Source organism: Pteropus medius, unplaced genomic scaffold (assembly GCF_902729225.1).
Source record: "Pteropus medius unplaced genomic scaffold, Ma_sr-lr_union100, whole genome shotgun sequence".
Classification (NCBI taxonomy): Eukaryota; Metazoa; Chordata; class Mammalia; order Chiroptera; family Pteropodidae; genus Pteropus; species Pteropus medius.
Window position 1 is genome coordinate 1,906,126 of NW_024356336.1, and position 24,390 is coordinate 1,930,515.

The following is a 24,390-nucleotide window of genomic DNA, read 5'->3' on the forward strand; positions in this document are numbered from 1 at the left end:
ACGGTGAGGTCATTTCATCCATCAACCTGCTACCCATCAGCACCGTCTATCAAATGGAACTGTCAGTCTTCTCTTAAAATTCTTTGGAGCCTCCCGCCTTCATGCCTCACTCCATGGCTTCGCGACCTCGGGGGCCACAGATCCTACATATCCTGACTCAGATGGCACCAGGGCAGCAGCCTGAGAAATGACATTCACATTAACCCACCATTACTACTCTCTCCCTCATCTGCTCACACAGCATCTTCAACCATCTTGTAAAAAGCTCCATGCTCCAATACCTGGATGTTCCTGAAGAGGAGGCTTGTAAACTTACCTGTGGCTACAGTCACCATTCACTGTCTGCTGTGTTGACTTTTCTGGGGAAGCAGGCAATGTCATGGGCTCCATCTGGGGATATAGGCAATGTCGGATGTCTGTAAGTCACTAGTAGGAGCCCCAGGAGAGTCAGTGTTAATGAATTAGGTGCCTGGACTGGCATGAGATCTCTGGGTGTTCCCCAAATTTTCATATCTGCATTTTATGCAGAGGTAGGCTACCTTCACCTAGTGAACAGAGAATGATTAAATCTAACCAGTGAAATCTTCCCCTTTGGCAGACAGTCGATTGTCCAGCACTCCTTTCATTAAAAACAACCATGGAACCCACTTCAGGCCAAGACTTTGTTGGAGGAGGTCATTGAGAGGGCAAGGGTGTGACCACCTATTGCCCCTTAAGCTGAACATGAGCTCATGCAGTCAGGCTCTTACTCAGCCTTCTTTGTTCTATTCAGGTCATCAATTGATTAGATGAGGCTTGTCCATGTTAAGGAGGACAATCTGCTTTATTCAAATTTAATCTCATCCAGAAACACCCTTACAGACCCCCCTGTGGCCCAGTCAAGTTGACACAGAAAATGAATCATCAGAGCAATGAGGGGCATCTGCTTCACAGGGCACGCAAAACAATGTTAACTAGCATTTCTCTGTATAGGAAGTTGGTTAAGGGTGCTTTGGTTTGAATCCAGGCTTCTTTATCTTCTAACTACATGTCTTAGGTTAAGCTATTTTACTTCTCTTGGCCTTCATATGAAATATAAATAATGGGAGGCACCTATACGATGGGGTCGTTTGGTGAATTACGTGAGAGAATATGTGGGAAATTCATAGCACAGTGCCAGACATTTAAGTGCTCAATAAATTATAGCCATTATTATCATTGTTATTATATTATGAATTGATATAATATATCAGCTGAGGTCATGCATTGTGCCAGTTATCAATGTATTGCTTCTCAACTTCAAATTCGGTCTTTAAGCCTCGCTTCTTCTGCACAATAAGCCTCACTTTGTAAGCGTTTTTCTTTTATACTGAGCACGATGCTGAGCTATGTCAGTAGAGGGCGCTGAAGGGACATTACAGGAGAAATTCTTTTCTCACTGTTTCTGGCGGCTCCGCTATTGGTTAGCGGCGCGGGTATGAGGAGTAATAGCCTAGGTCAGATGATGGAACTCTCAGACCCTGGGGAAGGCTTTGAAACCCAGGAAAGTTTTCCTGCTCTGACCTCAGGGAGAGTCCAAATCTTTCCAAGCCGATCTTATGTGACAGTGCCCAATTGGTTAATGATCCAATTGCAGCAGAGAAAGCCAAGCTCCAGATACAGAAGCAAGCCATGGTCCCATCCATATCCACCTTCCTGTTGCTATTAAACCAAATATCATTGAGTCCTTTATCTTGAAAGAAAAGCTCCAGGTTTTCAAGGCAGGATCCGCACAGGTCAACTTCCCAGGCACAGTGCTTGCCAAGGAAAGGAAAGATGTGGGTTTTGAAAAATGGCTCCCTAGAGTGAGGCTTAGGCACCTGACTTTTTAAAAGAGCACCAGTTACCTTAGGGGTGTGGTCAAGATGGAGAACCACTGGATCAATCTCTTGTATCCTGCAGGTTAGAATTCTGACTGCTGTTCATGTGAGCTTGGACAAAATCCTCTTTAGGCTTGGCCTTCTCAATCACAAAAATATCTTGGGGTGTGGGGGGCGGAGTCAATAAGATCATGCAAGCAAAGCCCAAAGCCCTTAGCATAGTAGCTGGGTAGGTCCTCAATATTTGGTTATAATATACGGTTTTTTGTTTGGTTTCATTTTGCTATCAAGCAACCATTTCACATTTTCTGGGCTCCTGGGGGACTCACCACACCCTCACTAGAGCTAATAGGGTGGTAGGGTTATAATTGGGACTGCCGTCCCCCAGCAAGAGGCAGGTGTGTCCCAGGCCAAGCCAACTGGATGCTCCCTCTCTGAAATGGGAACCTCAAACAGATAGAGTGCCTTTCACCTGAGTGGTGGTGCCCTAACCACCTGTCATTGCCAGGTGGCTATTCCCAAGAATCACCCTTTCTGGGTTTCCAGAGCTGCCTTGGTTTTGTACCATTTACCAGTTCTCCAGGTTCCCATAGATTCTAGGAATGCCCTTTAGCCTTCTAGTTTATTCCTTTTGTCTGAATTAGCCAAAGTTGGCTTCCATAGCTTATGGCCAAAGACCCCTGACACTGACAACTGGAAAGAAGGAGCTTTGGATCCACTGCTGCAGAGAGAGAGAACACTATGAGTTGTCCTCAGTCTTTCCGAAAGGAGGACCGAATACTGGGGGGCTTTGGGGGACTGGATGGCGAATCCTTAAAGTAGACTCCCAGGCCTTACAGAACCTTGGCTGACCACTGTCCTCCTTGCTCATGTCACTCCAACACCACTGGCCTCCTTGCTATTTGTCACACTCAGTGGGCACGTTCCCACCCCAGGGCCTTTACACTTGTTGTTCCCTTTGTCTGGAATGCTCTTCACCCAGAAACCCCCACAGCCTACCCCTTTTCCTCTTTGCCCAAATGTCATCTTCTCAGTGGGGCCTCTCTCAACCACCCTACCTCAAAATATAAACCCCACCAATCTGGACCCACCCTGTCTGACCCCTCGCCTAGTTTATTTTTCTCCAGAATCTTCTGACTTACTATATCATTCACTTATTTATTTTGTTATCTATCTCTTAAGCTCCACAGAGCAGGGCTTTTTGTCTGCCTGGCTCACTTCAGTATCCCCAGCACGGTAACCTGGCACATAGTAGGTACTTAATAAATATTTCTTGACTTGAGTTTCATTTGGGGAAGATAGAGTCAGAAATGTGGTGGGACATGCCTTCCTCTGTAGAGCCCATTGCCTGCCCAGCCCTGGAGGTCCTGGCTGACAGGTGACTCCCACTGGGAGGACCCCACTCTCCCAATGAGCTGCATGTCTGAGGGAGGGAGCCCCTTAAGGCCTGGCCTTTCCTGGATGGAGAGCCAATATGTCTTGTAAGACTCTCAGCGATAATTACAATAAGAACGGTAATAATAATTAAAAATGCAGCGGCAGTAACCATTTATGAGTGCTGGCCTTTTTTTCTGGGTTTGTGGTAAGCGCTTTACACAATATCTCATTTAAGTCTCATCTCATTCCCATCTGGTAACCATAGTATACCTGTTTCAAAGATGAGAAAACAGTGTGCCACCATCTCGGGCCACTTCCTCGAGCCTGGCACATAGCAGACACTGAATAAATGATGCGCTCTGCTTCTCTGCCTCATATAAGGGGGTAGGACATGGGACATTGGGCGGGGGGGCATCTGGGAGGTGCGGGCCCTGCAGGTGCAGGAGCAAGGCTGTGCGTCTGGCGGGAGAAACTCCAGTGAGGCACCTGGGCGGCCCAGCAGCGGCTTTCCGGAGGGGCGGGGCCGCATGCGCGGCGGCTCCTGACGTCACTCGGCTCCCGGCTCCGCCTCACCGCGGCCGCAGCCCAGAGCTGAGCGTCCAGGAGCGCAGCCGTCAGGGACTCGGACGCCGCGCCCCCAGCCATGGCTTCAGGCTCCGCGGGTGAGAGGGCGCGGGGCGCAGGTGCGGCGGGAGGGCAGCCCGGCCCCAGCCCTCGGCTAACCGGCCGCCTTCCTGTCTTGTCCCACAGAGGCGGAGACCCGGCAGAGGCTGTTGCGCACAGTCAAGAAGGAGGTAGGGGGCGGGGCGGGGGACGCGGCCCTCCGGGAAGCGAGGCAGAACCTCCCAGAAAGAAATTGAAAGGAGGGGGGCTGGCTCTGGCAGAGAAGTGGGGAATGGAGGAGGGGAGTGGGATGGCCACTGATGGCGGAGCGACCACCTCGGTTGTGGGGCTCACCAGGTAGATAACCTCCCGCAGCGCTGGCAGCAGGTGATTGGGGGGGGAGGGGGGGAGGGGTTCTGGATACTTTTCTGCATCGGCCCATGCAACGTCAGACCCTCCAGGTGTGGGGTACACACCTGCATGAGTCTAGGTGGACCTCCATCTCGTGGAGCTGGTCTCCTGAGATGCAAGCACCTGGGAGACTAACGGTGTGTGGGCAGGGGGAGGAGCGCGGGGAGAGGCGTAGTTGAATGGGGTTACAGAAGGACTGTACTTCAGAAAAGGGAGAAGATTCTCTTTGGGAAAATAAAGCGCCCCCTACACACACCCAATTCTCAGTACTTGGAGCCACCCCAGGAACCAGGAGTCTTTCTCCCTGAGAATCCCTGGAAATCAGATTACTCCATTTGTGGGCATGTGCCTGCACCCTCCTGGTGGACAGGGGCCTCTCACCCCACACCCCACCCCACTCAAGCAGGAGAGTGAGAATCAGACTGGGTTCAGCTACTCCTCTGCCCCTCACTCTCCCTGGGGTCAGCCAGGAGACCAGTCTAGCCTTTAGAGTTAATAACCCATTACTTCTTGCAGAGGTGGACTGATCTCTAGTGATCAGTTTCTGGAGAAGCATTTAGATGCCTGGACTCTGTGTGTGTGTGTGTGTGTGTGTGCGCGCGTGTGTACATGCATGTACATGGCTCTGTGGATGAGGACATGTAGCTGTGAGTGTATCTGAGAATGTGCATCTGGAGATATCCGTGTATCTTTATGTATTGTATGTACATGTATCTGTGTCTTTATCTGTTTTTGTGAGTATGATGTGCATCTGTGGTGCAGGAATCTGTGAATGAGTCAGGCCGTGACTCTGTGTGTGTATGTTTATCCGTGTGTGCGTGACCTGCGATGTGGTGCATGAGTCTGTGTGTGAATGAGTGAGGCTGTGACTGTATATGTGTCACCCTCCCTGTGTCACCCACATCCTTCAGTCTGGGAGCCATTGCTGCCGAGCTGGCATCGCAGGTGTATCTTGAGTCCATAGCTTGAGACCATGAATGGCCACAGACCTTGGGAACTGGCCTGATACCCGTGCCTCTGTGTATATTGGGGGTATTAATGCTGAGCACCAAGAAGCCCCTCCTCGCTGATAGTAGACAGCCTCCAAAGGCAGCCTTCAGGCAGGGACCTGTTGCTGCCCCTCCTCCTCAGGTAGCCTGGGTATATGTCTCTATGTGTGGAACATCCCGTGTTGTTTCAAGTGTCAGCTCCAGGGCTGCTTGTACATTCTGGCCTTTCTGAACAAGAAGACTTAGAGGATACGTGGACTCCATCAGAAAGGCCCAGAGCTTTTTATCTCAGGCCTTATAGAGACCCCTGTAGGGACCTGAACAAAGCTCTGTCTAGACCCTCTTTCCAATAAAACCTACAGATCCATGTATTCGGATGACTGTTTCGGGGGAGGGTGTGTATAGACCTCTGCCTAAAAGCCTTCAGGTTAAAAACCTGCAATCTCTCTGTTTGTTGTTTAACCAAACCTAGAGGTAAGATGTACTCCCCAGATGTTTTTACCGGGAATGTCTGTGTTTTTGAGAAAATGGTCATCTGGTGCCATTGGTAGGGAGGCTGCAGGCAGAAGAGCATGTCACTAAGGCATCTGGGGAGGGCAGTGCTTCCCGCCTCTGGACAGGGCTCCAGCTGGTGCCACAGTCCTAGCTCTGGTGCCACAGTCCTAGCTCTGGCACCAGCTCCGTCCTTGCCTCTCTCAGGACTTAGTTTCCCCATCTGGAGGAGTCATGAGTCTAGTGTTCTTGGAGGCCCCATCCATGTTAGTCTAGTTTGGGTTATTGGCCAGGCCATGGGGGGCACTTTGCCCCTCGCAGCCAGCTGTCTGTGCCTGCATTCTCTCTCCTGGGAGCACCTGAGTCTGGCGCTCAGAATGAGCTTTCCGCCTGGCTCGATGCCATCTCTTGATCAGAGTGACCTTTTGGCCTTCTGCTTGGTGCTTGCGGGCAGCAGGGTCAGAACCCTGCAAGTTTGGACAAAGGGCCTCAAGCACCCCTTGACCCCAGATCGGCACTCAGAGGGCAGGACTTAACAGAGTTGGTGGCTGTTTATAAATTCTGCATTTCTCGGGGCACATCATTTTAGTCATAAAGCTTCCATTTACTGGAGGCTGCTCTGCGCCCTGCCCTGTGTGCACAGAAACTTTATGAGGTGACATTTACAGACAAGGAAACTGAGGCTTATAGAGGAAGAGTGAGTTGCTCAAGAGCATACAGCCAAGAAGGGACCAAGCTGGAGACTTACCCCCCAGGTCTTCCTGACATCAGAGCCGTGTTTTTGCCCCCTACATCCCAAACACCCATCTACGTCTACACAGTGCCACAATCTTGTCATGCATGGGTGCTCTCATTTCTATGTACAGATGAGAAAACTGGCCGAGAGAGAGTAAGTGATGTTTCAAGGGCACAGACGAGTGAGGGGGAACAGGTTCAAGTGTTTTGTCTGTGAGACCCCTATTCAGCATGGATGTCCCTAAGGGCATGGCAACAAGCCAATTCCCCCCACACACACACACACCACCCTCCCTAGAGCAGACCTCGCTCCTTTCTGTCCTCTGTCTACCTCTTTGAGGAGCATCTCCCCCAGCATGAGAGCCAGTGTCCAGTGGAATGCTGAAGGGACGCTCTTTGCCTAAACATCTGGGAGTCGAATCAAGTCTTTCTTCTACCCATTGTCTGGGTTCAGAGGAGCCACATCCCTGCTTGTCACAGCCTTGCCCAGAGGCACCTTCCATACTTCTTTCTGGAAGAGGCTGCTTAATTAGTTTCTGTAGATAAGCCAGGTGCATCTGCAAGCTTTGCCTTAGCCTCCGAAGCCACGAAGCCAGCCACGGGGGCCAGCAGGGCCTGTGAGGCTGGAAGCTCTGTCCTGTGCTGACTTGGAGAACCCATGTGACCCAGCACCGTGAAGCAGTCAAGAAGGAGCTTTGGGCTCAGTTGGCGCTGGGTTCAGTTGCAGCTGTGTTTATTGACTGAGGGGCATCTGCATGCCAGACCCTGGGCTGGGCTCTGTGGCTAGAGCAGTGACCAAGATAGGCCCTGCCCTCTTTGGCCTGCCATTCCAGTGCAGTAGACAGAGCCCGACAGACATTCCGGCTGTAATTAAAAGATAATTACAGGCTGTGCACTGAGGTCTGAAGGAGAGGCTCTTGGAGCCACAAGAACACATAAGAGAGAGAAGTGACCTCACCCAGGGCCCAGGAAGGTTTCCCAGAGGAAGTGATGTTTGCGAAGCTATATCAAGATTGAGTATGAGGTAGAGGGACAGAGGAAAGCCATTCCTGGCAGAGGGAACACATGTGCAAAAACTTTTGGAGGGTGCACCGTAAATTCGAAGAATGGGAGGACGTGGAAGGGGCTGCAAGGCAGAGAGAAAGGAGAACAGTGCTGGAGGCACTGGGTGCAGAGCACCTGGTCCTATTAGGAAAGGAAGGAGGAAGGAGTGGAGAGGACTTGAGGAACATGGAAAGAAGGTGGAGCTGAAATTGATGGCTTGTAAGTGGCACAACCTTGGACAAGCATCTGCCTTTACCTTCACAAGTGTCTGGGTTTCAGTTTATTCATAATGGGGATGAAACTTACTCAGCTGTCAGTATCAAACATGTGAAAACATCTACCATGTTAGCTTGAGCTTCTCCAGGGCAGGCATCTTATTCTGTCTCCCCAGTGCCACCAAAGGAAGCTTCAGCTGATTTCCTCCAGTTAAATCCAACCAGCTCTACCCTGGCTCCTTCCTGGCTTGCTTCACCCTCCCTGTCTTTTCCCTCCCTGCCTTAATTTTGTTTTGGTTCCCAGAGAGAGCAGGGACTGGCTTCCCGTTGCCATGACGATTGCCATTAAAGGAGCCAGCCACATGACTCCTAGTTGATAACAGAAGCAAAGTGACTAACTGCCTTGTTTTTCCTGCCTCCAGGCTGGGCCTGAGAGGCCTCTTATTTCAAGGGTAGAAGGCGGGGGAAAGGGGAGGGGGCTTGAGGGCAGGAGGGCAGACCCCAGGAAGGAGGCTGGGGGATGAAGCAGGCGCTGGAGAGGAAGCCACTTAGGCTCTGCAGACTAAAACCGGTGGAAAGGCTGTGAAAGAGCTGATCTCACGTGCTGAGCTGGGCATGTTTGGAGAGCTAAGCCCCCCAGGTGCTGCGTGGGGGGCGATGGCATGGGGAGGTGGGTGGGGGATGCTGAGGAGGGTGGAGAAAGGTGAGAGAAAAGACTGACTTACTTCTGGGACCCTGAGGTGGTTCCACTCTAACCCAGTGACATACAGGTCACACAAATTTGAATTTCAGATAATGAGTAATTTTTTAGTTTCAGTCGGTATTGGTAAATCTAACAGCCCTGCGCCAGGGTTCATTTGGCAATGTCTGCAGACATTTTTAATAGTCACAACTGGGGTTGCTACTGGCGTCTAGTGGAAATAGGCCAAGGATGCCACTCAAGCTCCTGCAATGCACAGGACAGGTCCCACCACAAAGAAGGGTCCAGCCTGTAATGGCCCTGCGGTTGAGGCTGAGAAGCCTCTGTGCTGGGCACGGTCCCGAGTGCTCCGCGAGGGTCACCTCTTCCGCTCCTCAGGACAGCGCTAAGGGGGAGAATAGTGATCTCCTTCACTTGTTCTATAAGGAACCCGAGGCACAGGGACGTTAAGCAGCTCGCTGAAAGGTCACACAGGCAGTCCTTGGAGAAGCCAGGATTCCTGTCCCACTTGGTCAGGGTCTGAAGATGGCCTCATGACCCCAATTCACTGAGATTCACAGAGGGCAGAGGTGGGGAGCCATGAGCTTCAGCAGAGTCCCTGGAAACATGGCTTGGGGTCAGCTGTGTGCAGGGAAAGAGACGAAGCAGGACAATTCCATCAGTTCTAGCTGGCGCAGGGCTGCGCACGCCAGGCTGCTCCATCAGGCAGTGGGCACGGTAGGAATTTATGAGCAAGGAGGGTCTTCTTTGCAGTTGTAATTCATGAAGTCAGCCGATAGCAGGGGCCAGGATGGATGCTTTCTGACAGTTCTTGGAAGAAAACCTCCCTTTTTCCCTTCTTTCCCCCTTCTCCTCTTGCCCTCTCTCCCTCCCTCCATTCATACCATTTTTCCTTCCTTCCACGGATATTTCTTGAGCATTTATGTGCCAGACACTGTTCTGGGAAGTGCAGATTGAGAATTTAGCAAAGCAACATCCCTACTCACATGCCCTCATGAAGCATACGATCGAGTTATGAGAGAGAGAAGCAGTAAATAACATAGGAGAAGTGACAAATGCTGTGAAGAAAATGAAGCTGGAAGGGGAAGAAAATGAAGCTGGAGAGTGGTGGGAAGGGCTTTCCAGAGGGGTGGTCAGCGATGACCTCTCTGATGGGGTACATTTGAGTAGAGACATGAAGGAAAAGAGGGACCGTGCAGGCGCCTGCAGGAAGGGTGTTCCTGACAGAGGGAACAGCATGTGCAAAAGCATTGAGTAGGGAACGGTGAATAGTAGGAGGCCAGTGAGGCTGAATGGAAGGGAACAAGAATGGAGGAGAGAAGATGAGGTCAGAGAAGGAACAGGAAGCTGATCATCCCTCTCAAACTTTGGCTTTTACTCTGAGTGACATGGGAGCTGTGAGAGGGTTTTGAGCAAGGGGGACATGAACTCACATATGTGGTGCAGTGCTCAGGCCGCAGGGCAAGCAGTAGATATAGGTGCTAAGTTAGGGGTAGGGGCAAAGTCGTTAGGCGAGAAAGAAACTTCTATCTTCTCTGAGCTTTCAGTTCTTGGGCTGAAAAATCACAGCCCTCCCTCTATTCCCCTGCTCTGCCAAGTAGGGGTTCCAACAATGCTTGCAGAATGAATCCAGAATTCTGGGTGGGCTATTTTGGGGCTCTCTGATGCTGGGTTGACTCGAATAGTTTCTTATGTGTCGTGCTTTCAGGCTTATGACAACAGAAATTCTCATGAATAATGCAGCCATATCCGTCGGTGCGTTTCAATGCTTTTTTCTGGTCTCTGGCAGTCAGGCTTCCGGAAGCTTCTGATAGTGATGGCTTGGGCTTCAGCCCCCTTGTACCATGTGATGAGGGTGGCAACGTGGGCCCTGGTGTTCTTGCTTAGTTATGTCTCCTGTGCAGTCTGGCTGAGTCTCCCCTGCTAGGACCCCATGAGGGGTTTCGGGAGAGGATGGTAGCATTCGTTGCTGGTTGGCAGATAGGAAAGGGCATTTTTGTCACCCAGTGGGCCCACCCAGGGCTGCAGGTCCCCAGCATGGGAAATGAGGACACCTGGGTCCTTGTCCCAACGCTGCCCTGACTGCCTGGGCCTCCTGGCAGGTGTCTTCTCCCTTTCTCGTTCTCTTGCTTTCTGTGTGGACGAGGTTGGACGGCTCTGGGATTCTAAGAACCTCAAGTCATCTATCTTGGACAACAACACTCTCTGAGAGCCAAGTCTCCCGATGTTTTCTCTCCTCTGAATTCGCCAAGTCTGTGTTTAAGACTTATTAAAACTCAATAGCTGATAAGACATTTTGGGAGCCTTCACTCAAGCAAAACAAGGGCTCAACTAAAGCCATTTGAATGGGATACAGTTGTTTTTTTTAAACATCATTTACTGAACATTTTACACAGATGACCTCATTTAAGTACCTCGGTGCCCAGGGAAGTGGATAAACTCTCTCCCTTAACGTTAAGGAAATTGAGGCACAGAGATGGCAAGTCACTTGCCTAAGGTCACGGAGGTTGTCCGCTTGGGTATCTGGCTCCAGAACCCTGTTCTTCATCCTTCTGGGGCCCACCTCAGTGACCCACACGTGGTCATGAGCTCTGCAGAGAGGGTGTGGAGTAGGGGAAGGGCCAGTCTTAGGAACTGGACAGTCCTGAGTTCCACTTGCAGCCATGCCATTTAGTAGCTGCATGAACCTCTCTGGCTTCAGTGGTAAGGGCATCACCTACCACGCTCAACACTGTTAGACCACTCCTGCCAGGCAGGCATCGAACAGTTTTTACAGAGAGACCAGGCACAGTTAGGAACGAGATAGAGTTGGTCTCAGAAGGACATTTTGCCTCCCTTTCTGGTCCCATCTGAACTGGCAGGTGCTCTCAGCATGAGATGTCGCTCTCCCTGGGTGAACCCCAGGCTGGGGTTGCAACGGCCACAGGAGCAGTGCTGTAGACAGGGAAGGGTTATTTACAGGGTCCCAAGGCATGAGCCCCTGAGTGGTGGGATTCAGGAAGGCTGAGTCTTGACTGGCCACATGGCCATCCTGGGTGGGCAACTGGATCTTCCCTCTGGGTCTGGTTGCTCATTGTCCTCATGGCGGTAATCCCTCAGCCTGCGGAGGTCAGAAACCCTTGTGCGCCTGCCATGTAGCTGCTAGGAGGCCCTGGGTGAGGCAGCTAAGTGTGCTGAACTGCAGTGGAGGCAGCGTGTATTTATTTCTTTTGGTGGTACAAGAAGATAGGAGGTGAATAGACTCTGTGTGCCTTTTCTTTACAAACTCTTAAAGGAACTCAGATCGTGGGCGTTTATAAAGAACAGTAACAGGTCATTTCGCAGTAAGGCCCCCTTTAAAAATCGGATAACTGAAGTCTTAAGAGTTCAAGAGATTTGGTGATACTTGGGCACTAAATGAATTCTTCTTTATTATTATTTAGTAAATTATGTTTAATTCACAAATTAGAATTATAGCAACTACCATTTATCAAACACTGCTGTAAGTGCTTTACTTTATCTCACATAATCCGCAAAGCAGCTTTCCTATTAGTAGGTACAAATAGCAACTCTTCTTTACTGCTGAGGAAATTGAAGCTCAGAGAGGTTAAGAAGCAGAATAGGATATTGTAGCGAGCTCCATCTGGTTCCAGTTGGATAACTTCCTTGTAATGCTAACTAGAACGATGAGTCAATATATCAACATAAGGTGAAAAGGAAGAAAGACTAAATAATGGATTTATTGGTTGAAGGGTTTGGGAAGTTTGGAGTGAGTCCAGCTTCAGGTACAGCTATATCCGGGGTACCAGTAATGCCGTTAGGACCCCGTCTCTCCATCTCTCCGTGCTGCCTTGCTCTGGGCTTTCCGCTCTGCTTCTCTCTGTGGGAAGTTAGAGTGTTGCCCAGCTGCTCTCAGGGCACACCTGCCAGTTTGGCATCACAATACAAAGAAAGCTTCCCTTTCCCAGTGGTTCTAGTAAGAGACTTAGGATTAGGTCTCATAGGACCAGCCTAGGTCACATGCTGCTTTCGCTCCAGTCACCATGGGACAGAGTACTCCAATTGGCCCAACCCGAAGTGGGCGTGGAGTCAGCTCTAGGAGAGCAAAGGAGAACCCAGAGGAGAGTCAACATGAAGGGAACAGACAGAGACATGGAAACCAGGCAGACAAGCCGCAGATCACCATCTTCAAGGAGTGAGGGTGCCTGCCTTGGGAGCTCAGCCTCTAACAGTAGAAGTATCTACTCTTGTGCTCTGTGCCTGGCTGTGATCCCAGGCGCTTCCTGGGGACCTGCAGTGTGCCAGGTGTCTGCCGGATCAGAGATTTCTATTCTGGCTGTGTCCAAAACCCTGAGATTGTACAGACGCTTTGTACTTGCTGTGTGGAGTGAGCAGTCCACAACCCATATACCCAAACATGGGTCAGACCCATCCTGCAAGATGCTGAGACACACAGATCACTTCAGTACAGCAATGTTCTCAGAAACGACATGGTTCCTCCTGATTCCTGACCCAGCGAGCCCCCTAATAATAAAAGTAACCCCTAATGATCATTATAATTAGCATTTATTGGATACCTGCTATGTTCCAGACCTACTCACCTCTATCACAGGGATGCAACTGCACAGTGCAGTGTGAGCCACTAGTCACACATGCCTACTTCCATTTAAATCAAATAAAATTAAAAATAAAATAAGTAAAATTAAAAATTCCTCAGTCATACTAGCCATGTTTTCACGTGCTCAACAGCCACATGTAGCCGGTGATACTGTATTGGACAACACAGGGATAGAGAATTTCCAGAAAATTCTATCACGATCTAGACATTGTGCTAAGTGCTTTACATTCATGAACATATTTAATCTTTAAAAAAAATCCCTCAGAGGGTATTTATTTTTCCATTTTTATTATTTATTATTCCGTTTTACCAGTGAGTAAATTGAAGCACAGGGGAAGTGCAGTGACTTGCTCAAGGTCATACAGGTGGTAACAGGCAGAGCCAGGCTTCTAACCAGCTCTTAGACACAGTAGTCAACTGCTTTTCCTCCTGAGGCTGGGTAGAGGTAGTTAGGCCGTCTTCTGGTTCACCCTGTGTGTGTTTTAAGCAACCATCTGGGAATTCTATTTCTTACTTTCATGCAGCTCTCTAGATGCTCAAAGACTGGGCAGCCTTCCGGAGAATCTAGGCATGCTCGAGAGTCTGTGTGCTGTCCTCACCCACGAGGCCTGTAGGTCGGTGGAAGCGGGCAAGTTGCCAGGGGCGCCGCCACACGCAGTGGGCAGTGCACCTGGGAGGAAGCTGGCCGGTCTCCAGGGCGTGGGCTGGGAAGGTGAGACATGCAGGTCATTTTCTCCGGGAGTGGGGGCGGCCGGGGGATTTTCTTCATAGCCCCGTCGTCTGACTGTGCGTGCGAGTGTTGGCCAGAAGCACCTTTTGCCAAAGTGCCCCCAGGTGAATTGTCCGGAATCACACTGAGGGAACCTCCTTGTCGAGGGGTGTTTGAGGCACCCGACAGGGCCACAGCAGAGGCCTGTTCTCAGGGATCTCATTCTCAGCTCCAGAACCTCCCTTCTTCCAGGTGGTGGCAGGTTGGCAGGTCCCCTTACTGTTAGGGAACAATGCCTGGCACCTATTTATAGCACGTCAGTAAATGATTAACGGGGGCCAGGCTGGCAGCAGCTCAGTGACAGGCGTTCCAGTCTCCTGACAGCCCAACAGCCACATGTAGGGCAGGTTAAGAGGGAGAAGCCGTAGGGGTGCATTTTTCTAACACTGAAGATGCACATGCCACTGCTTTATCAGTGATGTCCCCTCCCCCACTCACTTCTGTCAGAGGGATGCCACTGCAGACGGAAACCGCTGTTGATTTTGCCTTCGTTTTATCTCTGTGTGTGGACGTGGAGGGCAGGATAGAAGTGTGTGGGTGGGAAGGTGGGTCCTGGCTATCCTGGAACTGAGAGAGAGAGAGACAGAGACAGAGACAGAGACAGAGACAGAGAGACAGAGAAACAGAGAGAGAGACAGAGAGAGAGAGACAGACAGGCAAACACTGACCGAGACCAGAAAAAGAAGCTTTGGACCATTCTCCAGTTGTGGCTGAGCTCCTGCTGTGCACCAGACAGACACCTTCAGACTCCTTCTCTGCAGAGGCCCTAAAGCCCCTGGCAGGTCAGGGAGGCCCCCAGGACACGGAGGAGCCTACCTAGAAGGAGGCCCGTAGCCTGTTTATGGACGGGTCGGGATCCCTGCTGACATCCTTCATTGGTGGCAGAGTGAGGAAAGGGCATTTCTTTTTTTTTTTAATAGACTAATTTTTAGAGCAGTTTTAGGTTCACAGTAAAAATCGAGGAGAAATTCCAGAGATTTCCCATATATCCCCTGCCCCCACACGCACATTCTTCCCCACTATCAACGTCCTGCACCTGGTAGTACATTTGTTACAATTGATAAACCTACACTGACACATCGTTATCACCCTAAGTCCATGATTTACATTAGGATTCACTCTTGTCATCCATTCTGTGAGTTTGGACAAATGTATAATGATGGGGACCCATCACTGTAGTATCATACAGAACAGTTTCACTGCCCTAAAAAATCCTCTGTGCTCCGCCTATTCATCCTTCCCTCCCCCTAACTCCTGGCAACCACTGATCTTTTTTTTGCTGTCTCCATAGTTTTACCTCTTCCAGAATGTCATATAGTTGGAACCACACAGTATGTAGCCTTTTCAGATTGGCTTCTTTCACTTCATAATAAGCATTTCAGGTTGAATGTTCCTTTTTGTTACCATGATTCTCCTTTGGCAACCGATATGTGACAGAGAAAGAGCTACGAGGTACCCTGTGTGCTGGGAGAGGTGGCTCAAAGATGATGAAAGATGATGGGCCGGGCAGAGGTGAAGCTGGAAGGTGCTGCTGGACCCTGGCTCCAGGAGTAAGGAGTTGGTGGTGACTGTGACACTTGGCTTTGCTGGGTTAAGGGAGCAGGTGCATTAGCCACCTGGCTGCTGGGGTCCCCACCACAACCTGAGACAGCCAAGCAGGAGACCTTGATTCACAGGCCGGATGATCTTTGCCCCTCCTAGGTCAACTGCCTCATTGGGAAAGTGGAAATAATAGTGATGACACCATGTGGCACGATTGTGATTCATTTGGCTTATGTATACAGAGCTCCCACTTGGCTTGTGGGAAGCACCTGTAGGTGTCCGCTTAATGAATGAACCTCTTATGTGCCAGGCTCCCTTCAGGGCAAACAGCCATAGGTTTGAATCTCTGCTCTGCCCTTTGCAAGCCGTGTGCTCTCGGGCAAGTCATTTAACCTTACCGAGACTCGGTTTCTTCATCTATAAAGTGGAGAAGGTAACTGCCCATCTCACCTAATTACCCTTGAGGATTAGGTGAAATAATGCCTGTAAGTATGGTGCCAGTATACACTGGACACTTTATAAGTAAAAGCTGGTTGTCATTACGTAAAGGAAACGCATAAAGCACTTATTTTGTGGTTGCTATTGTGTTAAATGCTTTTGGTGTATGTTTTATCATACACCTGTGAGACAAATACTAATAGAACCCATTTTACTGATAGAAATGCTGAAGCTTAGAGAAGGAACATGATTTACCCAAGATCATTGAGTGCAAGAGCTGGGATTCGAATTCTGGAAGTTTGACTTCAGAGTCCAATGCTCATAGCTACGCAGTGAGCATTACTCTAGGAGCTTGGAAGAGGGGCTGTCACAGCAACTTTGGGGGTCTCAAGAGGGAGTGGAGAGAATGGCACCAGGCCCTGGAGGATTGGGTGGTTTTTCTAGAGCTGGAGATGGAGGTAGGGATGGGTAGGGGTATCAAGTAGACAAGACAGTGCAAGCGAGGCCAGCCGGTGGGGATCATGTGGGTACACAGATGGAATGGTACCTGCAAACAGGGCTCTGGGTGTGGGAAGGGGAAAAGAGAGGATTCAGCAGGAAAAAAACTGGGGCCACACCATGGAAACAGTCACAGCTTGCAAGGTGGCACCATCCTTCCCCATTCTGCTCCCCCTCCCAAAGTCTGCTTGTGTCTGTGCTTTGGAGTTTCCTAAAATAATCCTGTTCCCCCAACTCCCATCAGCCATGTTCCAGCCCCATCCCACCTCTCACCTCTTGCATGCCTCGCCCATAACAAATTAAAAAATCAAAAGCCGCCAGCTATTTCCGTGTAGTGCTTTTCCCTGCCACATTGTGCTTACATCTGTTCCTTCCTTTAAGCTCCAAGGCGGCTCTGTGGGGGCAGTTACAGGAGAGAGTTTTTCCATCTGCTTTAGAATTAAACCAAGGCCCAGAGAGTTCATTTCTACCTGTACCTGAGATCTTGAGCATCACCTCCAGGAAGCCCTCCTTGACCTCTCTATCCACCCAGTTTCTTTGTTATTTGTTCTCACAGAACCAGGCTCTTTTGCTGCAGAGAACTGGTCTCATTTTGTAAATCTTACTCATTTGTATGATTTACTTAATGTCTTTACAACTGGACTGTGATCTCCCTGAGGACAGGGACTCTATGTGATTGCCACCTGGTGCCAGACACATAGGAGGTGCTGATAAATGTTGAGTGAATGAGGAACAGTTTCAGTTCATGCGCTAAATGCAGGGAAGGCAGTTGTTAGTGGAACATGGAGAGGCTCAGTTGTTCCCACTTGAGGTATGGAGAGTCCAGGAAGGCTCCCAGGAGGAGATGACACCTGGGCTGAAGCCTGAGTTACAGTTAGCCAGCTGGAACATGGATAGCGGGGCACCTGGCAGAAGGTACCACGTGAGCAAAGGCATGGAGGCGAGCCCATGGCACCATCTTTGGGGAGACCTGCATCCAAAGGTCAGTGATCCGAGGCAGGGCTGGAGATGATGGCCTGCTAACGCGTGTAGATCTTGTTCCCAGCAGCCGGGGTGCCTGCCTGCAGAGAGGCACAGCCTGTCCTCAGCTTACCCCTCTTGCCCCAGTGGTTGTAGAAGGGGCTTTGAGTCATCATCCTCTTCTCCCCACCTTCCCCACATGCTGAGAGTTATTTTTAAAGCCACCCGAGGCCCTCCAAGCATCCTAATTTAACCATCCTCTCCACTTCCAGTTCCTTCAGGATGTAAGAGTCAGAGTGTCTGGGGGCCTCCATCTCATAGGGTAATGCTGACTCAGCATTACTCACCCACCTGTACTGCCAGGCACCGACCACCTGATATCCCAGGTGGGGTTGGGACATTCTTTTCTGAGTCAGGACTGAGGAAGCAGGCCTCTGAGGAGCAGGTGGCAGCTCAAGTGGTGTTTATTTAGGCCTACTATGTGCCACAGACACTGTGCCTGTGCGCTTTTTTAAACCAGTGGGCCCTGTGAGCCAAATCCAGCCTGTTTGTGTACTGCCCCTGAACTAAGAATGGTTTTTACATTCTTAAAGAGTTGTAAAAACAGAAGAGACTATGCGACATAGATGGTATGTGGCCTGAAAATAGATTTGCCAGACTTAGCAAATAAAAATTCAGAATGCCTGGTTAAATTTGAATTTCAGAAAAACAACAAATAATCTTTTCATGTAAGTAAGATCCATGCATATTCGGTACATACTTCTACTAAAAGAAATTCCTCATTTATCTAAAATCCAGATTTCCTTGGGCATCCAGGATTTTATCTAGCAGCCCTACCCCAAAGCCTGAGAGAATTGCTGTCTGCCACTTTACAGAGAGAGGTTAAAGACCCCAGCCTTACACAGCCAAGAAGAACAGGTATCAACGGGACTGGGGCCACTGCCTGGAACTAAGCTCAATAAGCATCAGCTGCTGGTGTTAATGGTGTTAATATAATTGGAGTGATCACCAAACTAATATTGAGCACCTTCCATGTGCCCAGGCACTGTCCTAGGGCCTTAAGATCTCATGGGAGAGACAGACACAAAATGGAGAAACGCACAGGTGTATAATGAAAGTCAGGCTGTGTTAAGTTCTAAGGAAAAGCAAAAAGCAGTGCACTCTTTTTTCCACAGGGTGGTCTGAGCCCTTGCCCTTTTTTGAGCTCTTCATGTGTTTTGTTTGTAGAATCCTTCCATAGTAGCCCTGAGAGGTGGTACGGGTATCATCCCCATTTCACAGATGACGAAACTGAGTCCCAAAGTCACCCAGCTAATGGCAGAGCTGGTATTTGCCCTGGGCCTGGTGGCTCTCAAGCTCATGTTCTTACTCAGTTCACTAGCACTCCCCCTTTATATGTGGGCTGGGCCCTGTATGAGGCCCTCTGCTTCTATTTTCCATAACCTTCTGACAGCCCTGAACACTAGGCCATATTATTCCCTTTCAGGGCTTAGTGAACACAGCACAGTGTAGGGAGGCAGGGAGGAGTAGCAAATAGATTTGGAACCTGGCAGTGTTCGAGGTGGACAGCACGGGGGTACCTGGGTGTGGGCAGGTGGCAGGTGTGAGGAGGGGAGTAGACAGGGCAGGCCTGGGAGCCCCAGGAGCCCTCTTTACAGCTTCGCAGATTGGCCAGGATTTCTCTGCCTGACTCCTTCCTAAGATTAATCCTCCTTTTATGCTGTTTAAATATTTGCAGGTGGAGCAAGGGATGGTGGGAGGGTGGGGTTGGTTTCTGAAGGGTTGCAGGGTGGGGCTAGAGGTTGGGTGGGCAGGTGCTCAGAGGTCTGAGATGAAGGGCAGAGGCCTTGACTTGCTGCTGGGTGAGAAGCTGGGATTGGTGAATGGAGCTGAAGGGCCCCTTAGTCACTGCCCATTCATCTAACACTCAGGAACTTCTGCTGTGGGCCAGGCCATGAACTGAATAGTCACTGTGAGATCAAGAGTCGCTACTGTTTGTAGAATTCCTCCTAGGTGCCAAGTACTGTCTTCAAGATCTTATTCGAGCCTCGCATTACCCCTGTGAGGTAGGAGTGCTGTTATCATCCACCCCATTTTGTAGATGGGGGAACTGGCCCCACATCATGTGGATAGTGAATGGCCAAAGATTTGACCCCAGGTCAGTGACTCCACATTCCCGGCTCTTAGTCCCTCTCAGCTGCCCCCCTGACATCCTGCCCTCAGAGTCAATAAGGTGGTTTCAAAAAAGAGTGAGCTCCCCAATACTGGAGGAATGCAAGCAGCTGTTGGAGGACTTCTGGGAATGGATGCTGGAGAGGGGTAAAAGCCTTTGACCTTTGAGGTCCCCCTGTCCTTGAAAGGCCCCCACAGGATGGGGTTGGCAGTCACATGGGCAGGGCTGGAGGCAGAGCTGTAGCTCAGGCTATGAGACAAATCCAGGCTGTACCCTTTCCTGGCTGTGTGTACTATGGGAAAACTGCATAAACTCTCTGAGCCTCAGTTTATCCATCTTTAAAATGAAACTATTGCTCTCGTGACGATTATTCTATACAAAGCACCTGGTTCGTGGTAGGTGCCCAGTAAACATTCTTTCTTACTCTAAGCTGGAGAATAACAAAAGCATTTGGTTCAAAATGGCCTCAAGCTTCTGTGAGACAAAGTATTTGTTAGAACAAAGGCCCCGGGTCTGAATCCTGCCTCTTCTGCATGACCTTGCATGAGTTATATAATTGCCCTGTGCCTCAGTTTCCCCATCTGCAAAATAAGAATAATTTGGGAACCTACCTCATTAAGGTTTTGCTTACAGACAGTCCCTGGAACATAGTGAGTGCTCAAAAAACAAACAAACAAAAAAAAGATGAGCAGTGAGCTCTTAGCATCATGAAACTCCACTTATGAGCTAGGCTGGCCTGCCCTTTCACAAGTAACAGCACATTTAATCCTCATCACAGCCCTGCAAGGTGATAGTTTCCACTTTATAGAAGAGGAAACTGAGGCAGGAGCACGGCTTGGCTGACCTCATATGGGACATGAGTGGCCGAGCTGGGATATAAACGCAGGTCTGTGAATTGCACCAGCCACAGCCACCGCCTCTGCACCCTAATGGGGTGTGATTCCTGGGCAAAGCTTAGAATATCACACAGGCTGCAAGGAGCCAGGATGCCAAATTGCCACTACCCCTGTGCTCAGGCAACCCTAAGGACCCTCAAAACTATTAGCCTCCAAAGTGGACCAAGTGCAAGCCAATGTCTGAGAGTCTGAGGTGTAAGGTGGTCGAGCTGAATTTCAGAGGCTTTCTGTGGCTACCTGGCCTTCTTCCTTTGCCAACAAGTCTGGTCTGTCCCCTGGGATGTCCCCGCCCCTTTGCAGGAGTGGGCAGCAGCCTTATTGCATTAAAACAGTACTACCTTACGCAGGGCTCTCAGAGACCTTCTGGGGGAGGCTTCCATTTGTATTGCCTTTTTAATTTCCTCTCCTGGCCTCTGGCTGTCAGCGCATTATTAACTTCTAGTTCTAGCCCTTTACTGGGAGCAACGGAGGTGGGGAGGGGTCCTTACTTGGTGCTATGTTCCCATCTTCCCCTAACGCCCTGCCCCCACCCCAGATCCATCCACAGGACTAGAGGCCTGGAGCCAGACAGCCATGGGCTCCTCCCTGTAGTCAAGTTTCCGGCTGTGTGACCTCGAGAGAGGGTTTGCCCTTTCCGAGTTTCAGGATCCACAACTAAACAGACAACCTGCTCCACTCTGCAGAGTTTGGCCTTGTCACAATGTGTGTGTACAGTCAGGGTGCCAAAAGGAAACAGATGGTTCTACAAACTGAGTACTTAAAGGTGGATTTAATAAAGGGGCTATTGACTGAGGCAGGGAAAGGATGCTGGGAGACCACAAGGAAGGCTGCAGCACCCCGTGGCTATTAACGGGTATGGGGGCGGCCAGGAAGTGGTACCTCCCCTAGCCTAACAGGTGGGAGGGAGAAATTACAGGAAAGGGCTAGCTGAATAGGGAGGGTCCCTAGACAGGAGCTATGACTGCTGTGTCTCTTAAGGATTTGGGGACAGCCACTTGTTTTATCCTCCTCCTTCCCTGCCTCACTCTCTCTCCTTTTTTTCCCCCTCAAATCCTCTACTGCTGTCCGAGTGAGCTTGCAATCGCCTGGAGGGCTTGATAAACACCCCAGAGTTTCTGACTGAGTAGGTCTGGGTGAGGCCCGAGCACTCCTATTTGAACCCATTCCCGGCTGGTGCTGGTGCTGCTGGACCCCGCATGGGGCAGCTCTGCTGGGTGCATCGCACTTGCTCTTCACCTCTCCTCACTTGTCCTACCTTGGGGCCCATTGGACTAGGAGCTTCTCCAGGGCAGGACTGCCTGACTCCCTCCCTTTGGCTCTGTGCACTTTGTACTCAGTATCTGAAGACTGGTTAGGGTGGCCTCCTGCCCAGCTGAGTTCACCCCATTGGCACCATTTACAATTTCTCTGTGTTGCCTGCTGTCCAGACATGTCCCTGAGCAGTGGCTGATGCTCATATGGAGGTGAGCATGCAGGCAATTTATTAGGGTGTGCTCTTGGGACCAACACCAGGGGAAATGAAGCAAGCGGAAGAGGGCAGAGGGATAAGCTGGGCCATAATGTGGTCTCCATGTCAGCCGGCACCCTGGGGAATTCCAATGGGATGGCCCTTCAGAGTTGTCCCGAGTCGGGGCCAGGATGCCAGATCTTTACACACCACATGCATCAGCCACTGGATGTGGCCACTCTGGGAAGGAGTGAGACCTTGGGGGAGGCTCTCTCTGCAGCCGAGGTAACCCCTGTCCCCTAAGGGACAGCAGCTATCCCAGCAGCAGTGGCCTCCAGTCCTGATGGGATCTGGGTGGTGCATTGTGGCATCTGCCATATCATCAGAACCTGTCCAAGGAGCCAGGGAGGGGTCAGAGGCCTTCTCATGGCCCCCACTGCCCTGCCCTCCCCATCACTGCATCCCATCGCCCCTTACCCCAGATTCTTCCTTTCATAGCTTCAAACCAAAAAGCCCTCTTGCCATCCATCAAGCATACAGAACCCCAACAGAGACAACTCATTGTTTTGCTAGCAGCCGACCTCTCTTCATTTTGCTTGGCCAGTCCATCCTGCAACACAAAGAAGTGATGGGCCCCCAGGCCCATCCCGCTTGCTCTGCGATGAGGAATAAACACATCATGTGGTTATCTGCCACGTCCAGTGGTTAGGGGCCGCTCTAGGCCTCTGGAGAGGCAGAGGAAAGGGAAGGGGCTGTTGCTTCTCTGTTACTAGGTCGAGAGCCTCATTAATCCATCTGACCCCTCTTTCTGGTGGGAAGAGACTCCCCTTGGATTCAGACTGACCTGGGTATAAACCTCAGCAGGGTGACCTTAGATTTGCTGATGACCTTGGGCAGGTAGTGATGGACATCTCTGAACTTCACAGTCTCCTGTCTGTAAGATGGGTGGGTGATTGTGCCTGCCTGGAGGCTGAGTGTCTGAGCTCAGACTGCCCTAACAGAATATTGTGAAGAAGATGGCTCAAACAGACATTTATTTCTCACAGTTTAGAGGCTGAGAAGTCCCGGGTCAAGGTGCTGACCCCTTTGGGTCCCGGTGAGAGCCCTCTTCTCAGCTTGCGGACGGCTGCCTTCTCTCTGTGCTCTGGTCTCCTTCCCTCCCCTGATAAGGACACTACTCCCATCAGAGGAGCTCTGCCTTCATGACCTCATCTGAACCAAGTTAGCTCCCAGAGGCCCCTCCTCCAAAACCGTCTCGTTGGGGGTTAGGGCTTCAACATGTAAATTTTATGGGGATGCAAACGTTCAGTCTGTAACATCATGTATGCTTAGCAGAGTGCTGGACACATAGGAAATTATTATTATATTACTTTATATCATATTTATATTATAGATTGGTATTATATATTGGTATTTACCATTTTATATTATTTCAGAGATAACCATTGGTCGAAACTGCTAGAGTAGCAGTCAAGAGCGTGGGTTTAGATTCTGTTTCTGCCCTGCATTCACTGTGTGACCTTGGGCTTGTTACTTAATCTCTCTGATCCTCAGTCTCATCATCTGATAAATAGGTATCAAAATAGAACCTATCCTCACAGGGCTGTGGAGAGGGAATAACGAGTTAATATACAGGTAATCCTAGAATTCATTCATTCATTCGTTTACTCAGCTGGCACATAAGAAGTGCTCAGTCAGAGGGATGAGGATCAGGAGGATGATGGCAATGAAAGTCATTGCGGACGTGTGATATTAGTCTTCTCTGACTGCCATAACAGGGTGCCACACACTTGGTGGCTTAAATGACAGAAATTTATGTTCTCAAAGTTGTGCAGGTTGGAGGCCCAAGATCACGGTGTCAGCAGGGCTCCTTCTGAGGGCCGCGAGGCAAGGGTCCGCTCCTGGCCTCTCTTGGCTGACAGACGGCCGTCTCCTCCCCGCGTCTTCACGTCCTCACGTCTTCGCCTTGTAACCGTCTTCAGATTTCCTCTTCTTATAAGGACACTGGTCACATCGGATTAGGGCCTACTCCGATGACCTCGTCGTAACTTAGTCACCTCTGTAAAGGTCTCATCTCCCAGTACAACCACATCTGAGGTCCTAGGGGTTAGGATGTCAACATATGAATTGAGGGGGATGAAATTTAGCCCATAACCCTGGGAGAGGTGGCAGTTTTCAGGATCAGAAAGAAGGGCAGAAGAGGATTGACAAGGGAAAGGGACAGAAGGAGGTTAGGGCCTCCTAGAAAGTGAGCGCTGGGCAAGTCGCTGAGGCCAGAAAGGTAAACCGAGACCCTGAGGGGCAGTGCCGGCCTCAGAGCACCTACTAATTGGTACCGAGCCAGAACTTTAAGCTGGGGTGTTTTTCATGTGTCCTGAGGAAGCTCACAGCTTCCTTTTGTGGATGGCGCAGATGGGCCCTGGCGGTCTCTGTACTTACCACAGGGAAGGACATGGGCAGGTGGCGGGGCCCCTGCGTCAGAGCCACTCTGGAGGGTGACGGGCAGATGGCTGCCTCCAAGCAACAGGAGGACATTGGCAGGAGGACTACAATCTGCTAAGAGAGGGCCAGCCACTGGAAGGAGCTGGGCCTGCGTGGGGTGGTCAGCCACGTCAGCATTCACCCCCACAGCTGTCCCCACTCTGACTCAGGATAAGAGAGGGGCA

General features: G+C 50.4%; 2 protein-coding genes across 4 annotated transcripts in view; one reads left to right on the forward strand and one right to left on the reverse strand.

Annotated features, from left to right (window-relative positions):
* The window catches only part of PIWIL3 (piwi like RNA-mediated gene silencing 3), a 41,119-nt gene extending 37,259 nt beyond the window's left edge, over positions 1-3,860 (reverse strand). Inside the window, exon 1 of the mRNA XM_039861838.1 lies at positions 3,789-3,860. Within this exon, the coding sequence (XP_039717772.1) occupies positions 3,789-3,860 (72 nt within the window). The remainder of the gene's footprint in view (positions 1-3,788) is intronic.
* The window catches only part of SGSM1 (small G protein signaling modulator 1), an 83,455-nt gene continuing 62,847 nt past the window's right edge, over positions 3,783-24,390 (forward strand). For all 3 annotated transcript variants that reach the window (XM_039861803.1, XM_039861805.1, XM_039861804.1), the window contains exons 1-2: positions 3,783-3,877; positions 3,966-4,009. In XM_039861803.1, coding sequence (XP_039717737.1) covers positions 3,859-3,877; positions 3,966-4,009 — 63 coding nt within the window. In that variant the 5' untranslated portion in view covers positions 3,783-3,858. The remainder of the gene's footprint in view (positions 3,878-3,965; positions 4,010-24,390) is intronic.